Source organism: Seriola aureovittata, chromosome 12 (assembly GCF_021018895.1).
Source record: "Seriola aureovittata isolate HTS-2021-v1 ecotype China chromosome 12, ASM2101889v1, whole genome shotgun sequence".
In the NCBI taxonomy this organism is placed as follows: domain Eukaryota; kingdom Metazoa; phylum Chordata; class Actinopteri; order Carangiformes; family Carangidae; genus Seriola; species Seriola aureovittata.
Window position 1 is genome coordinate 22,030,463 of NC_079375.1, and position 18,377 is coordinate 22,048,839.

At 42.7% G+C, this 18,377-nt stretch overlaps 2 protein-coding genes across 2 annotated transcripts; both read left to right on the forward strand.

Moving 5' to 3' along the window:
- The first annotated feature begins 1,850 nt into the window (after positions 1-1,850).
- Positions 1,851-14,699, forward strand: LOC130178715 (xin actin-binding repeat-containing protein 1-like). The gene is made up of 5 exons (XM_056391164.1): positions 1,851-2,051; positions 3,788-3,926; positions 6,122-6,273; positions 7,469-12,134; positions 12,324-14,699. Exons 1-5 carry the CDS (start codon positions 1,851-1,853, stop codon positions 14,405-14,407), a joined length of 7,242 nt encoding a protein of 2,413 aa, XP_056247139.1. The 3' UTR covers positions 14,408-14,699.
- On the forward strand, positions 7,384-12,460 carry LOC130178343 (xin actin-binding repeat-containing protein 1-like). The gene is made up of 2 exons (XM_056390456.1): positions 7,384-11,890; positions 12,324-12,460. Exons 1-2 carry the CDS (start codon positions 7,469-7,471, stop codon positions 12,324-12,326), a joined length of 4,425 nt encoding a protein of 1,474 aa, XP_056246431.1. The 5' UTR covers positions 7,384-7,468; the 3' UTR covers positions 12,327-12,460.
- Positions 14,700-18,377: the final 3,678 nt, after the last annotated feature.

Here is an 18,377-nt window from a genome sequence, read left to right on the forward strand (position 1 = left end):
GACAGGCTGTAATCATCAACGAATGAGCGCCACATGCAGCATCAGCTTTTTCTGTACTTTGGTTGAGTCCCGTATCGGCAGAATAGAAGCAGCAACCTAACACATTATCGTCTAAGCACATTAAGGAATAATGGCATGTGAGGTGAATGAACGTGACTCCTGCTGCGGTAATAAAATGGCTATGGTAAGCATGTGAGGTGCAGATAAAATGCTGCTGCGCTGAGTTTTGGCATGAGATACAGTAACAGAGTATGCCAGGCATTTCAACACTGACATCTGACTGGACCAGCTGTCATTGTACACACAGGTCTGCTCTCTGTCTTTTTATGTCCCACACTGTCATCACTGTCATTAGTACTTATATATAAAAACACAAAACAACATATTTAATATAATAAAAAATAAAAAAAATCTTGTGTAGTCTTGTGTTTTATTGATCTATCAGAGAAATTTATCAGAGGAAGTTAAGGGACCAAGTCCTCATGTCCGGAAGCCTCGAATCACAAGGTGTTAAAGGACTTTGGTCGCTGGAAATTACTGTGTCTTGTGAGAGATGCTACTAAACCACAAGTCAGTCAGAAAGACAGATATGCACAGGTGACTTCTTCTTCTCTTCAGGTATGGAGCTGAATATTATTTTGATTTTGCAAAAACAGAACAGCATGAGCCTATTATATAATATTGTAACTGTGTTATAATGTAACTTATTGATTTATTAACCCACATGAATTTATGGAATATGAGAATATACATTTCTATGTTCAAAATTTAAATCTTGTACCTTTTTTCTTCTTTGGACATATCTTTTAGAAACAATATAACCATTCATTTATTATACAGTAGCACACAGTGATACTGAGGTGTAGATATGGTTTTGCTGTTTGAGTGCAGAAGTTCAGAAACATTAACAGAGTCATATGACTGTCAGTGTGACAATCTGTTATTCAATAACTCAAATGAAGTCCAGCTGTATGCTTTAATTCTTGTACGAAAGATGATTGAATTAAGAACTTAATTAACTTCCTCTTTTCTCCCGTACATATAATAATTTGCAGTTGTGTGCTCTATGATCGGTGAACAGAAACATGTTTGCGATAAAGTGATTTAGCGCTTCCTTGTCTTAGCTGCCATTAGAGGGACTACTATGGAGACATTTGGCCTGAGGAGGACTCAGTCCCTGAGGAGTCTCTCCGGGCTTCAGGAGAGGTCATGGGTCATGCCAGCTCCAAACCGCTGGGACAGGAAGTCTGTGTCTCAGTTGGTGCAACAGTAAGTTCTACACAATATAATACAATATGTGTGCACATTCATGATGTTTATTATTTACCTTTACAAGCAAAGGTGACTGAACATGTTTGAGGTTTTCTTGCCTCATCCTGCGTCATGTTCGTTCATTTCACGCACACAGGGAGCTTCCCAGGACAGTCCTCTTCTGGTAGCCAATGAGGAATGAAAGTTGAACATTAGTGCCTTGCTCTAGGACACATAGTCAATTCAATTTACTTTTACTTCTCACAAATTCCCAGATGATGTTTGGGTTCAACCTACAAGCTGCTAATTCATTTTTCCAATAAATAACAGTTACCAAAGCTGCGCTGACTTAAGGAGTGTTGAAAAAGCGGAGCATAAACTCCAGGTAGTGCATCTTTTTCTTTTCTTTATTTCATCATGAGTGATAATACGTCATCTCTTAAAACATCAACACTGCCCAAAAACTCACTTGAAAATCAAACGCTGCCCTCCAGGTGTCAGAAAGCTGTGTGGACGGTCGATGGAGGAGGCCGGAGAGCAGGGAGAACGTGGCCCTCTGCGGATCAGGAAGAAGCTCTAATCTGTTCAGGAGTCGCTCCATGGACCTCCTCCCTCAGAAGGAGTCCTCAGGCACCAGAGCTCTGTGCGCCCTGTTTGAGTCCAAGGCCACCCTGCAGGAGAGCTTCCACAGCAGCCCTGGGCTCAACTTGAGGTCTGCTGCTGGCAGTAACACAAAGAGAGACTGCCCCCTGCAGGACTGGAGATGTCACAACACTCCATTAAAGGATACCACTATTCAGGTGTGTAAGATACATGAACGTTGTTTTATACACGAAAAAACACAACGTATATCCCACATTTCACTGCACTGATGGTACTCAGTGATCTTTCACATTAACCAACCAAGAGACAAACTAGCTACAGATAATATTAACAACATTACATAACATAACATTGCTCAGCCAGACGCTTGCAAGACTTTAGCAATCGTGTTCTGCCGAAGTGTTAGACCGACATTTTGCCATCTGGCTGAGGGGTTGAGCCCGATGCTGGTCCTGGTACTGAACCGACCATTTAGGTCCCAAACACAGTTAACAGGTAATGGGAACAGACGTTAACCACCTCCTGACAAAAACACATTGTCCTGAAATCTGAAGCATGCATGCATTTTTAAAAGGGTAGTTCAAACCTTTAAGGAGTTAGATGATTAATAGCACTCCCAGCAGGTGGTTAGCTTAGGTCAGCATAAAGACTACAACCAGCCTGGCTCTGTCCATGAGAAACACTAAATCTGATGTAACTGTCTTCATGACACTATATGTTGTTGATCCACAGGGGAGCTCCCCGGCAGGAGGAGGAAAGGCCATGAATGGGCCCCGAGAGTCTTACAACAGAACGTCCAGATACTCACACGGTGAGCAGTGGTGCTAAATTTCATGTTTATAGTCACTGAGATCTGATAGGGCAGGTGGGGTTAGTGCCAGGACTCCCTCAAAGCCATGAGCTAACTGTTGTATTTTAGTGCCATATTTCATAATCAGTAGTGCTCACTATTGGAAACTTGTGAAATCAAACCCATCCAACCATTTGATGTTTGTATTTCTGCCAGTTCTTTGTTTCTGATGGACTTCTGAGAAGTTGCACAGATATTCTGAGATATGAATGTCGATTTATTCGCCAGCATATGTCATAAAACTGAGCATGAGCTTCCACCACACATCCAGTAAATCAGATGAATCTGACTGTTTAAAATCCTGACAGAGATGGGTAAATGGTTTTTGCGCTGGGAGGTGCAAGGAAACAGCTAAATAAAGACAAGGATGTAGCGGTGTAGATACATAACTATGTGTTTGGTACACATGCTTAAGATAGGAGTGAGGCTGTCACTGACGGCTCTGACCGTGACACAGACCTTGGCCCTCTGAGCTGTGCCTGTCTGCGTCGTGGAACTGATATCACTCCAACATAGTGACGCTTTGACCCTGTGATGCGTCTGATACGAGTAAGACACAGGCAGGAATGTGAGTTGACATCTACAGTGTCTCCTATTGAGTTTCTGAGGCTTACTGACAACATTTATAGCATATTTTCCAAAAAGAAAGTTGAAAACTTTTTGATATTTCTTTAAAATAAATTATATTTCAAACACTAGAAAAAATATCTTATGGTCTACAGCAGATTACATGACAATTATGATGTTACTAATATGAAATTAGCAGCAGCAGTAGCTTTAGCAGACTCATCATTGTACTATCTTTACCAAAATAGGATTGTGTGTGTTCCTGTTTGTGTTTTGCCCACTGAACACCCACTGACACAGATACCGTCCCACCCAGTGCCCGTTATAGTGGGTGACAATGTAGCTATGGGAATGGGAGGTGGAGGGGTGCCCCAGTCCCTCAGTGACTAACAGAGGTGATTGACTCAGCGGAGCAGCAGCAGCAGCCGCCAGCCCACCCTCCCAAAATAGCCAAAGTCTTCCACTGGGGCAGCGGTCTCTGATAAAAATCAGCTGCCACCGAGGCCACAGGACTAGAAAGAGATCAGTCACAGAGAACTGAAAGGCAGAGAGGAGACAGGCTGTGTCACACATCACAGAGGCCTTGAGAGTCAGTTACCCGGCACAGCGGAGACACACAGGGAAGGGAGTGAGAGCGACGCCGGATGGTGTTTTAGTGAGTATCACGAGTGTTAACTGTGTGGAAATGGAGTAAAGTTTAGTGTTATAGTAGTACGCTGTAACCAATGTGATGTGATTCTTTAAATAAGCAGGATGAATGTGGAGTGGATACTCTTTAATTTCAGCAAAATTAAATTAAATTCCAAAATGAATTAGATTAAAGAACCTAAGTCGACTAATGATTACTTAAATGATGAAATAATCATTTGGTCATATACCCAAAGTGACCGAGGTGACGATATATGACAAAGTTATATGACATCCTGCCATTTAAGATGCTGGAACCAGAGAATATTTGACATTTTTCACACCTTTTGCTTGAAAAATGACTGAAATTAATTAATTATAGATGTACTTGCCAATTTTTTTATTTTTTTTTATCAATTGACTAATGGATTAATCATATAATTGTAATACCTCTAAAATGATTTAAAAATTAAATTACTGACTTTGTCCAACACATGAATCAGAGATGATCCAGGTGCTTTCCATTCTGCCTGCACGTCCTTATGAGTGATGTGACGATATCGCTGGCATCTTCATTAAGTCTTAAGTGGTCTCAGCTTTCAGCCCCCGTCATAGACATGTCTGAAACGAGAGAGAGAACAGCACTACTCAGTTATTGGCTGTCCTTCTTCTTCCATCATCAGAAAATGTGATTGTAAACTAGTATGTAAGAAGCAGCCAATAGGTTTTAAAAACAAGAAGAAAAGAATCATATATTGTCTGGTGGTGTGGGGGGTGTGGGGTGTGGGGGTGTGAGCTACCTTTTGGCATGCAGATTTTCATTACAGTCTGTGAATGTGGCTACAATCGGCAACAGCTGGTGGCGGCGGAAGGTGGTGGTGGTGAAGAACAAATACCATCTGCATTTCACCATCATTTGTACAGCTGCCAGCAGCCCAAAACACCCTCCCATTACTGAGCCGCTAATAGCTCCTCTTCATTCTTGGAGAATTAACTCAGATCAAAGAGATGTCAGAAAGCAAAAGTAAATGTCTTTGATTCACTTTTGATTTAGTGGCAACAGGATTTTTACCTATCCAGTCACCAGCTACTGATACTGTTGTGTGGTGAATGTATGGACGATCAGAGATGAAGTTGACCTCTCAGTTTGGACGCGCATGGCACTCGGTTGCCTCATTCTGTCTGCTCACCCATCTATGCAAAATGCTTTAAGTCCGGACTCGTGAGAGGCGCCAGTTTGTTGGTCCATCCTTTTGTCCTGTGAGGGCTTAGTGTGTGAAAAGGGGAGGTGTGCTCAAATCTGGCCATTAGTTACAGCTGGATGGCCTGTGCAACACACAGGGCTGTTGACCTCTACCCATATTGTTCACTGTGCCGTTGTTGTTGAAATGCTCTCTGAATTTATCATTGCTGCCATATTCTTGACTAATATAACTCCACACGCTTTCACTGTTTGTTTTAGCAGATTTTTACCATGAACATTTGCTTTAAAAAAAAAAAAAAAAAAAAGACTGTCTTCATTGTAGTAGCAACGTTCAGCTGCAGGTTTAAAGCTGTGATCATTTCCATGTTTTTCACGGGGTCAGGCAGTCGCATTCCTTTGGTGAGGGGTTGACGGTTTGATGGCTCGCATAAACAATGTGCAAACAATCTGTGTCACTCCAGCTGAGCTAGCAGTTGCTGTTTTTTTTTCTCTCTCTTCTTGGGCGTCATGGTCAGTCCATGGCATGCAGTTTGGTGTGCGTCCCAGGCAGGCTGTGTGGGCCTATTTGTCTTGTCAGCCCCCCCCCGGGATCAAAGCTTTCGTAAACTGACTTGTTTGTTATATTGTTTTCTGTTTAGCAGAATAAATCATACGTCCACCGAGCCGCTAAAAATCACTGTTAGTGACACTGAGGCCGTTGACATTGTTTCCACAAGGAGCTACAACAGTGATAAGAAAGTTTCCAGCATCACTATAAATACACACACTATGAACATCACTATAAATACACACACCCACGCACACACAGTGTTATCATTACACTTGTTGCTGACACTAGACACTGCTTTGTGCTTATTTTGGGACGCAGTAATATCAGAGTCCTGCTTTCAATGTGTGTCAGTGAATCTACATGAGCAATCAAAATGTCATTTTACTGCAGTTATTGTTCTCTCATCTGGAAAACTATTTGTGATCTGGTGATCTATTTTATCGGATTTACATCGCCTTTTCTATTACAGGTGATAAAATTAGTCCATCGCTGACTAAGGGGGTCTCCCCACCCACACTGCCCAGAGACAGGACAGCGACATCCTCCTCAGTGAGAGACAGATCGGCTCTCTATCTGTCAAGAGCAGCAGCTATCGACTCCACAGGAGGCTCAACACAGCCAGTGAGTTCCTGAAATGCCTCTCATTCCTCCCCACACACCGAGGTCAAGGGCTTCGGTGGGGAATGACCACTATGCTCTGCGACAATAGGAGCAACTCAATGTTTTACACTTAATTTATTGCATTCTTTAAATTTATAGCACATGTGTAAATACATATACTGTATATATATATATATATATATATATATATATATGATGATAAGTAATATAATATGATATATATTTCTGCTATTTCTGTCCAACAGGAATTCATTGGTACCACACCGACAAGATCCAAAAACAGTAAGGTACTGTATTGCACTGTTTTATTTTCATCCCTTACAAAAGTGTGTGTGCTGTGGTAGTTCACTGTTTTACTTTGCTTGCTTGACCAAAGACAGTTAACCTTTGACCTAGAACTCAAGAAGCAACATAGCAGTCACATAAAATGACATTTACATTTAGATAAAAGAAGTTCAGAACAACTTAGCTGCTTCATGTTCTCATATGTACAGTTACTCATGATATACTGTATATAAATCTCACATTAAACGTCAGAAGATTACAGAAACAAACACATGAAGATGTCTTTTAAAACCTGAAAATGAACATTTAAATGATTCTTATCATTATATTACACTCATCAGTTTGACCAACACCAAATAAATGCTGATGTTATTTCGTATCTTGTCTGTCTTTAAATAACAACGTGATAATGTGTCAGTGTTGTGTTTGCTGCAACCAATTAACCAAAAAAATAACTTAATGCAGGTTTCAAATGAATGATTAAATGAGTCCAAACGTTTCCCTCAAAGTCCTTGTTTCTGTTGTCCCAGAGTCCAAATAGTAAAAAAAAAAACATATTAACTTGCCAAATACTAAAAAATGGAACGATATGTACCATAAGATTTACATTTCCAGGTGTTTCTGTGGAGAAAAAAAGAGAAGACGAGGTTGAGCTTAAGTTATTAAAGTCACTACACTCACAGTCTGGGTTGGGTGCCTGGTTGATGTCTGCCTACTAACAGCTATGAAGTGTTTTGTTAACCCCGGTGTGACGGACGATGGTTTGCGGTGAAAAACATCAAGCGAGCATAGAGAAAGGTAAAGTATGGCTTCACTGCATGCCGTTATATTATTCGCATGTACCTTTACTAATACTGTTTCTGACGACTGAATCCTAACAATATTACTCCCATCTGTTTTTCATTTCAAGATGGCTGACGCAGCCAGGAAAATCACAGTTTCACAATCCTCTCATGGTGAAGAAGACCTGCCTCTCCCTCCACCTCCTCCCGTACCACCTAGACCCCTGGACTATGAAGGCAGCCTCCCATTGCCTCCACCCAAAGAAACCTTCTCCACGTTCTACCAGCAACGGCAGAAGAGTGAGCTGAAAAGGCTCTTTAAACACATCCACCCAGACCTACGGGCAAGTCTCGATGACGTCGCGGATGATGATATAATGAAAGCAGTGCAGTCAGAAAACGCAGCAGACGCAGCGTATCAGGGTGAAGTGCAGTCCATGAGGTGGATTTTTGAGAACTGGACTCTGGACAATATTGGAGATCCTCACGCAACCAAGAAGCTGCTGGACGATGAGGAGTTAAAAGGTGGAGACGTCAGAGGCACATCCTCTATGTTTGAGTACACCGACGGCACCCAGCAAATGTCTGCTAAAAGACAGACTTCTGTCAGAGGTGATGTGAGAACATCAACGTGGCTGTTTGAGACTCAGCCCTTAGATTCTCTGAATGAATCAAAAAGAGAGGAGGGCGAACTGGTCGAGGCAGTGCTGAAAGAACCCATCCAGCCAGGAGACGTGAGAGGGACACGGCTGCTTTTTGAGTCTCAATCACTGAGCGACTTGGGCCGCTGCAACTCCGTAGAAGATTACAGCTTCCTGAAACTGAGATCTGAGCTCCAGGAGCAGAAAGGAGAAGTCCAGAAGACTGTGAAACTCTTCCAGGCAGAACCTTGCTGTGCCATCAGAGACAACAGCGGCAATATCCATGAAATCAAATCCATCTGCAGGGAAGAGATCAACAGCAACAACATCAGCACTGCCCGTTGGCTTTTTGAAACCCAACCTTTGGACTTGATTAATAAGGGAACTGACGGAGTGAAAATAATTCGGGGCATCTCACTGGAAGAGGGGCACAGAGGAGGAGTTGATCAAAAGAGGTGGATGTTTGAAACTCAGCCATTTGACACTATACAAGAGGTTGTGGGAGTGGACAAATTTGAAGGAACTGTGGCTGAATGTGAAGGAGAGGCTGATGTCGTCAACAAAAGGAAGTTTTTTGAGATGAAACCTCTGGAGGTGCTGAAAGGAGATTCAGCAGAAAAGCAGGAAATAATTGGGGGGGATGTCAAAACATCTCTGTGGCTGTTTGAAACTCAGCCTATGGAGACTCTTAGTGATACCTATGAAGTTGGGCGTCTGAAGAAAATTACCCTCTCAGCTGACGAACAGGGAGAGGTAAAAGGCAGAAAGCAAATGTTTGAGAGCTGCAGTATTAAAAAGGACGTCTCATTCAAAGAACAAGAGATTGAAAAGGGTGACGTTAAGGGATTCAAACATCTCTTTGAAACAATTCCTTTGAGCAAACTTGCTCATTCTGACGAGGAGATTGTTGAGAAGGAAAATACAATTACAGCAGGAAACGTAAAGGGTAACACAGCGATGTTTGAGACAACTCCTTTATATGCGATAAAAGACAGCTCTGGAAACCTCCATAAGGTCACAACAGTCAGCCGAGAAGAATTCATCAAAGGGAAGGTCCAAAACTATAAGTGGATGTTTGAGACCAAGCCTTTAGATGAGCTTGCAGAGGGAAAAGGAAATGTTGAGGTGATCAAAGGCATCACCAGACAGGAGGATACAATGGGAGATGTGAAAACGGCAAAGTGGCTCTTTGAAACCCAGACAATAGATGGGATCCATTCCAAGTTCAACAAGATAGAGCAAAACACCTCTGCAGCAGAGGAGCCCAGTAAGGGTGACGTCAAGACTTGCAAATGGTTATTTGAGACGCAACCGATGGACATTTTATATGACAAATCAGAAAAAGTGAAAGATAAAGAAGCCATCGACAATGCCGATGTCAAGTCCATTACTTGGCTTTTTGAATCACAGCCTCTCGACAGCATCAAAGATGGTGAGGAGTACAACTTGAAGCTCTGCAGTACCATACAGGACTCTGTCAAATCAGAGGTTGGTGTTCAAACAGTCAAACATCTTTTTGAAACAGAAACCTTGGATAGAATAAGAAAAGATACAAATACAGAACAAGACATGAGATGTGTGAGCCAGGTCAACTTTCAGTCAGGAGATGTCTCACGAGTCAAAGAACTTTTTGAATCCCAGTCCCTCGATGAAATAGGATCCGAAATTGTGAGAACATCTGACGAACAGACCCAAGATGAACAAATTGAAAAAGGTTCGGTACATAAGTTTACTTGGATGTTTGAGAACTGCCCCATGAACCTGATCAATAAGGACAACGATGCAGACAGTCAGGGAGTGAGTGGTACGGAGAGTGGTGACGTCCAGAACAAGAGGTTTGTATTTGAAACCTCCTCACTGGACAAAATCCAACACGAACCCCTCGAGCAGAAGTTGGTCGATGAGGAGCAGCCTGCGAGCAATGTAGATGTGAAATCAAGTACCATGATGTTTGAGTCCCTGCCGCTGTATGCCATCAGAGACAAAGAGGGGCAGTTTCACGAGGTGACAACTGTGAAAAAAGAGGAGGTAATGAGCGGTGACGTGAGAGGAGCAAGGTGGATGTTTGAAACTAAACCACTCGATGCTATCAAGGCAGAGAATGAGGTTTATGTGATCCGAGCTGTCACCCAAGAAGATGTCGAAAAAGGAGACGTCAAATCAGCCAGATGGAAGTTTGAGACGCAACCTTTGGATTCCCTCACCAGCCGAGAGGAGCCCTCTGTCAGGGTCATTGAAGACTTTGGGAGCAGCAGTGTGCAGCTCAATAAGCAGATATTTGAATCTGAGCAGAAGCAGAAGTTCGTGCGAATGGTTAGTGTCACTGATGTCCAGCAAGGGGATGTCAGGACCTCTACCTGGCTCTTTGAGAATCAAACGATGGATAGTCTGAAAGGGGAACCTCAGGAGCAAGGTCCAGTACAAACAGTCCACAGGGAAGACAGCCAGAAAGGAGATGTGAAACGCTGCACCTGGCTGTTTGAATCTCAGCCGCTGGACAAAATCAAGGAGCCCGAGGATGCCTCAAACGAAGATGTTGAGGAGGAGATACCAAAAGCTGATGTGAAGTGCACTACCTGGCTCTTTGAGACCACCCCCTTGGACAAAATCACTGCCAACAGTGTTGCTGACACCCTGTCATATCTATACCAAATGTCTTTTGTTCACTCAAGTGGCATCATAATAGAGGCAAACGAGAGTAGTAATGTTAACATGGCTAAATATGTGCTTGAGGGCAATGACGGCGTGCAAATCCAGAATGAAGAGGTGGTTGGGGGTAACATCAGGAACATCATGTTACAGCTCTTACTGAAACCAACCCTAAAGCCCCAGGTTACTCTTCTCAGAGAGGTGGAGCAGGGCAAAGTGAACACCACAGTAGTAGAACTTCCAGTCTACCAATCGGCCACAACGATCAACCTAGAGAAAGATCAAAGAATACAAAACATTGTCCAGATGATTGATGAATTGCTCGTTCAAGATAAGGTTTTGAAAAAAGGAATCATAATGCAAGAGACTGCAGGGGGACAGGCAGAGATGTCAGTTTATTCGCTCATTTGTGACACGAAAACCGAGGGTCACATTATAGAGAGGGGAGATGTAAAGTCGACGATTGGAAATCTGTTAGCCACCGCCAATAGTCAGAGGACTGCGGCGTCGTGTAGAGTGGATGAAATTGAAAAGGGAAATGTGAACTTGTACAAAAGTTGCATTGAGAAAGGAGGTCTGGACAACCTGAAGAGTCTTCATACTGAGTTGTCAGGAGATGAAGCTGATGACAGTCTTCTTGCTAAAGAACAGACTGAAATAGTTCACGGGGATGTGAAAGAAGCAAAGAGAAGCCTCTGCCAGCAGAAAGACCAGGTAGAGCGAACCATTTCCGACGTTTTGCCGGGAGATGTACGAAATACCAAAAAGGTTTTTTCGTCAGAGTGCTCGTTCAGCATTGACACCTGTGTTCCAAAGGAGGAAATAATCCCTGGGGATGTCTCATCAGCAAAGCAACAACTTGCAGTAAAGCAACCTGTCATGGTAGAAAAAGAGGAGATTGTGGCTGGGGACATCAAGGCAACATTGCAGTCATTAGAACGAGCAAAGCAGCAGAGCATGTGCGTGGAGCGGGAGATCATTCAACCTGGAACTATCTATGACATGGATTTGTCAGCCCAGTGTCCTGACATAGAAGGAAGCCCAGCACAAAAAGAGGTTATTATATCCGGAGATGTCAAAGCAGCTAAAAAGTCCCTTGAAATGGCTAAGCAGCAAAGCATGAACATGGAGCGTGAAGTCATTGTTCCTGGAAAAATATACAACCTTAATGTGTCAGCACAAGAGGGAAGCTCATCAGCAGCGATGCAATCCACGTGTTCGTCTTCCTCCGGATGCCAGCAAATCAGGACTTGTCCAAAGGTCAGTGATGCCGTGAAAGATCAGGGAAGCCATGTTTCCTTTGAGGCTTGTCAACAAAGAGCAGTTATAGTCAGTAATTGTGCAGCAGGATCACTGCCACTTTTTGAAAGTTATGAGTGTAATGGCCAGACAACAGAAGATGAGACAGAAGAAGTTATCAGAGGAGATGTGAAGGCAGCTATTAGGTCTCTGCAGAGCGCAGCGACAGAACAGAAGCTCCTAGATAAAGAAGATATTGTAAGAGGTAATGTTCAGTTGGCTCTGCAATCTCTTGAGAAATCTAGTGTAAATGTATCCAAAGGAGACTATAAAGCTGCAATGATATACAGAAACTCAGGTAGGGCTTGTTCAGGGAGGAGCGAGACTGTTCACAAGCAGTGTGTTGTGGTGTCTGTGCCTCCATCTGACACAAAATTGTCTCCTTCAATTTCAGTAACCTGTGAAGGACAACCACCCAATACAACACAGAATTCAACACCCAACCCTGTAGCAAATGGAAACTCAAAATCAACCTGCTCTGAGACTGTAAATCCACCTCCACTCCCTCAAAAGACTAGTGAGAAACCACGGGAGCAGAAGCCGGCTTTACCACCAAAGCCACAATGGACGAAATCAGTAGTTGTGGAGGGGCCGAATATTCCACTTCCTCCGGCTCCTGAAGTTGCTTGCCCCATCGAAGACAATGGAAAAAGTGTAGGGATTCCTCCAAAACAAAACAAACAGTTTCCTACGCCCTTCACAGATAACCTACAAGCAAACAAAACCAATAAAGAAACCTTACATGAAACATACAACCAAAAATGTGTTGATGAAACGGTGCAAGATTCAAGTCAGTCAAAAGAACATTTACAGATGAACTCAAAGACCCAGGAAATTAAGAAGACACAGAAAACAACACCACTTAAAAAGTCAGAGTGCCAAGTAACGAACAGCACTGTGGAAATGGAAAGAAATGTAATACAGAAAATCAATGCAGCTGAGGAGATTCAGATGTGTATGAAGAATTACGCAGAAGATGGAAAACAAGAAATGAGCATGAGCTTGCAGGCTGCTCTACAGAACTTTGAAAGAAAGGAAAGTGAGTCTCTGGACAGAAGAGTCCCTTTGTTATCCAAAAAGGTAAAAGTAATAAATGATAGTGACAATAAATATACCAACAAAACCACTATTCAACAACACAAATCAAATCCTGAACCTGTCAAAAAACAACACAGCAAGACTGAAGTGCAGATGTCGGACACCAATAGTCGGGTCGATGCCCGTCATTTACAGCAGAATGACCTCAATGGACAGCATCAAAAGGTTGAGGATAGAGTTGTTCTTAGAGAGAAGAAAGTAAAAGAGACAGAAGATGAGCGGCGGCAGAGGCTTTCTGTCCACAAGGAGGAGATCATGAAAGGAAATGTGAAGGCAGCCATGGAAATTTTTGAAAATTTGAGAAAACGAGAGGAACTCAAAGGAATCCTGTGTCAGGTCCAAGAGATAGAGGGAGAAACCAGCAGTGTTGACGTCAGCTCCTTGAAGACATTATACCAGAATGTCCCTGCTTGGATGGTTACACCAAGCAGAAATGCTAAGCAAAGTAAAACACAGGAAAAGAAAGTTGAAGTAGAGACACAGGACGATGATTTAGAAAGTATCTCCTCAGTTGAGACTGCGTTTGAAGATCTGGAGAAGGCAAGTAAAGAAATAATGAATCTGAAGGAAGAGACTTTAGCAAAACTTCTTGACATTGAAGAGGCAATTAAAAAGGCTTTGTACTCCGTCTCCAATCTAAAATCAGAGGCTGACATTGCAGGTTTGTCAGGACTCTTTGATGAATCTCTTGAATCTGAGCGAAACCTTCAGCCCGCCAACAACATCAGGAAAATAAGTATCGTGTCAAGCAAAGCCAAATCAGGCCAAACCAAAGACACGACTGACGTGAATCTGCAAACAGTTTCAGATTCAAGTCCTTCCAAACAAGAAGTGCCCAGACAAGTGCCCAATAAGCCACTCGTCAGACAGTCCTCTTCCCAGTCCTCCCCGTCATTCATCTCCATTCACTCAGCTGCCAGAAAACCTGCCGAACAACCAAAGTCGCCCATGTCAACATTTAAGCCAAAAGCGGAGTGTAGTTCTCAAAGTTGCCATGATGCAAATAGTGACCTGGGACAGGAGTCTGCTGCAGAGTCCTCAAAAAATGTGTACAGTCCTGTGCAACGCAAAGTCAGCGTGCTCGAGGTGAAAACTGTTCCAGAGAAACCTGCAGGAATAATCGGCACAAAGACTGTCAGTGAAACATACGAAGAGACTGATGGCTTTGGCAACGTATTTGTTTCCTCCATGACTTCGACATTTGTCACCAAACAATCCGACGCTAAATCATCTGCTCTGTTCGAAGTAGTTGGGAGTCCAACCAGATATGAAGTCATGACATCTCCATTAATGCAAAGATCTGGTCGCCCTTTTGAAGATAACGCCAAGGAGGAAGGGACGGTGTTTGTAACATTTAGCCAACCAAAGGAAAAGCACTAAATAAGCCACTTATCAGACGGTGCATTTCCCAGTCCTTTAATTTTAGGAAAGCAATTATTCCATTTGTATATTTATCACATTATGTTTCAATGAAAAGGTTTTGTTAGTCATAAAGCTGATGATCTAAAATCATAAAAAAAAATGTTGACTTTTAATTGAAAAAAAATGTGTCTTATAGATTTTATACTGTAACCACATGATAAAGTGTTAACTTCTTTTATTAAAGCTTAGCATATAGTTGATATTGTATGTTCTGTTGTGTAAATGGTGAAATAAATGAAAGTTGAAACGATGAGATTTTAAAAAGTGATTTCTATCCTCTACACCGGTGCCTCATTATTATTCCTCTACTAAACGATTATCGTGGATCAATCACATCAATAACCAGTGATTTCACCTATAAGTGTGTTACAGGCAGGTGAGCTCACAGTCACAGAATTTACTAAATGTTCATCCTCTCTTAAACATATTTTCAAAATGTTTCTGTCAATAAAAATAAGTGAGTGTGCTGACAGGAATAGTTTAGGAAATCAGGTGCAGTATTTCTATAAATACATCTACATCGTCCCTTTACATCAGAAGATCGACACCAACGTCTGTCCACTAAATATAAGCCAAAAGCCGATTGGCTCAGCTTAGTACAAGGACTCGAAACAGAGGGAAACGGGAAGCCTGGCTCAGGCCAAAGATAAAAAAGAGACTTCCTCTCTCCTTTGCAGATCCAGATTCACCGCCACCAACCTGGAATTTAACGCTGGCGCATTTATTTAGAAGTCGAAACAAGTACCTGCATTTTCACTGCCCGTGGTACAATGTAAGAACATTAGTGATATACTGGAAAATGTAATGCTGAAGAAAAATTGCAAAAACAATATTGCTCAAAGCTTTACTGTAGAAATGTAACTGTCTCCTACTGTGTACCACACTCTCCTCCAATGCAGAAAGACAGGTCGAGGAATAAAAACATGAAAGAAAGGTCTTGTAATGTCAATGTCTCGTCAACATAAAATCCTGTTCACCTTAAACTGAATTTGTTTTCATCATCATAGTTCCAGTCACCTGCCAAGGAAATGTGTTCAGCCTGTTTGACACCTGTCTATCCAATGGAAAAAATGGTGGCCAATAAACTTATCCTGCACAACAACTGTTTCTGTTGTAAACACTGTCAGAAGAAGCTCAGGTGAGGTTTTTTCACAATATGACGAAATAACTCAAATCATCGTATTTATCCACTGATTATTCGCTGATTTAATGTTGCATTAGCATTCGTGAGTTACAACATTGTAGTGGAGGATTTTATAATAATAATACAATGAAATTAGTCACCAAAACTGATCTAGTACAAATAACAAATCAAATGACAAATTCAACAATATCTGATTTAAAATTTTAAAAGTTTAATATCACAAAAAGACTTTGTTTTGTTGTATTTCAGCATTCACAACTATGCATCTCTTTACGGCGAGTTCTACTGTATTTCTCACTACCAGCAGCTTTTTAAAAGAAAAGGAAATTATGATGAGGGATTTGGGCACACGCAACATAAAGATCGCTGGCTTCAGAGAAATAAAGGAGCAGATGAGCCAGACGTCTTGTCCACTCCCAAAACTACAAAACCCAAGTTAAACACCTCCGATGGTTCGAGAGAGTTCTCTGCTGGTGTGTTTGTCACGAAGTCATCTGTGAGAGAGCCGGGATGTGACAAAGCTGCTGATGTCAAGGGCAAACTGAAAATGAGCTGGCCACCAGAGAAGAAGAACACAGGTGTTAATTCATTGCAGAGGACACATGCACCAGCTCTGAAAAACAAGACACCTGGTATTGATCAAGCAGCTACTAACAGCATGAGCGTCACAGAGTATTGGAAAAGTGACAGGAACAAATCAAAGATCAACCACGCAGGAGAAATGAAAGATAAAGGGGTCAAAGATCAATCAAAGACAACAGGATTTAACTCTGATGAGTTACGTTCAAAGGAACCAAAACCGTGGAGTGATCCAACCAAAGCTGGAGGCGTCCCAGACACCATCTCTCCGAGGGTGCTCAGCTTTACTTCGCCCTCGGCAGGTTTTATTGCCACAAACCAAAAAAAAGAGCAAAAGAATGTGGCACCCTCCTCGAGAGCAAACTATAATCCGACAGTTAACAGGCGGGATGTATTTCCAAATAAAGCTAAAAAGTTTGTGCGGTTTTCTCCCAACGTTGACGTGGCTCAGTATGACGAGTCCTCTCAGCTGATCCGGAGGTCTCAGATCAGACTGAACAGAATCAACTGAATAAATCCAAGGATATGAAAGATGAGAAAAATCATCTGACTTGTGAGCTGAGTGAAAAACAGAGCGAAAGTGAGGTGAACCTTGAAATCCCTGAATATGAATGCCATGGAGAAACAACCAGTACGTCGAACCAAGAGCCTGATGTTGAAGTGAAGAGAAGTCAAGAGAGTCCTCAAGCCGATATCGCAATTCTCAATGGAGTTGTTGAGAAGGTTGAGGAATCACATGATACTCAAAGTCTCACTGAAACTTTCAATTCAAATCAAGATGTTACGGCACATCAAAAGCCACCTGATCAGTCGGACATCGCTCCAGAAAACTCGGTCGATCCATGTGAATCACAGGATCCAAGTGCCCTGCACAGTTCTGCAGGACAAATGACCAAAGAAGAGGACGGTCATGAGGCAATAAAAATCTATTTCAAAAGACGGACTCAACCAATGATCAAGAAAATGGAGGTAACCAGAAGAAACCCGTTGTGAGAACAAATTCTCTGAAGGGTTCTGCTAAACCAGCTGAAAAGACAAAGGCCAAACTGGGCTCCTGGTCCAAAGGAAAGAGTCCTTTGTCGAAGCTCTTCACATCAGGCGGGAATGAGAGAACGAACAAGGTTGAACCGAAAGATGCCAAGAAACCAGAAGCCAAACCTAGCGGCGGACTCTTAGGAAGACTGTTTCAGTCATCCTCAGAGAAGCCCGAGGATGTCACGAAGTTGGCTGCACAAGGTGAAAGACAAGAAGAAGAAAAGGACAAAACACGCGATGACAGTAAGATAGAGGAGGTAAAGGAAGTTATTACCGAAGAAATTGAAAAGGAAGACGAGCCTCAAGTCCCACCTGTGGAACAAGAGCATGTGAAGACAAATTCTGCCGATGCCAAAACACCGGACAGTAACGAATATGAGGATATAAGCAAATCTACAGAGTCATCCAACCTGCTCAAAGGTTCAGCTAGTGAGACAGGTGAGGTTCATACGGCTCCAAATCCTACTGATGAGGAAGAACCAGATCTCCAGAGCAGTGAGACTGAAGGCCTGTCTGTCTCTGATCCTGGAATAACTGAGTCCGCTGTCCAGTCCGTGAACCGATCATCTGAGGAGTCAGTCGGTCCGTTAACAGCTGAGAGAAGTGGTGGTGAAGTTTTGAGTGATCCATTTAATGGTGATATCTTCGGAGACAGTGTCAGCTCTGTCCCGACTGACACACTGTCCAGTCAGATGAACACTGATGAATCTGTTCAAAGGCCGAACGATTCGTTTGATGCACCAGACGAAGGAGGAAGAAACGTTGTGTATGGAGCAATTTTTGATCTGAACCATGAACCTCCTCAAGATTCCTCCGGTCTTCTTGCTCCGTCTGAATCTCAGGGGATTTTTGGAAACGCACCCGGTGATGTGTTTTCATCTTCTGTGAGCGACATGCCTTTGTCTGCAGGTGCGTCTTCTGAAAGTTTTACCCTGCTCGACTCCCAGCCAATATCAGCTGAGAATGAAGTAACGCTCAGCATGACCGATCAGCTGATTGCCCCGGACCCAGCACCTCTAAACCAAGATACGAGTCAAACCTCAGATCTTTTTGGTGCAAACAGCCAAACAAGTGAGCAGGGCACTGGCTTTGACATATTCAGCCTGAATGATGATCTGTTCACTCAGCCTCCTGCTGTTAGTGTGTCTGGTCTGGGCGATCTGGGAAATC

Excerpts from the sequence above, each read along its gene's own strand:
- LOC130178715 (XM_056391164.1), top strand. The coding sequence starts at position 1,851 with ATGGACCTCCTCCCTCAGAAGGAGTCCTCAGGCACCAGAGCTCTGTGC. Across the intron at positions 3,927-6,121 it reads CGACGCCGGATGGTGTTTTA|GTGATAAAATTAGTCCATCG; the intron begins GTGAGTATCACG and ends TTTCTATTACAG. Across the intron at positions 12,135-12,323 it reads TAAAGAAGATATTGTAAGAG|TAACCTGTGAAGGACAACCA; the intron begins GTAATGTTCAGT and ends CTTCAATTTCAG.
- LOC130178343 (XM_056390456.1), top strand. The coding sequence starts at position 7,469 with ATGGCTGACGCAGCCAGGAAAATCACAGTTTCACAATCCTCTCATGGT.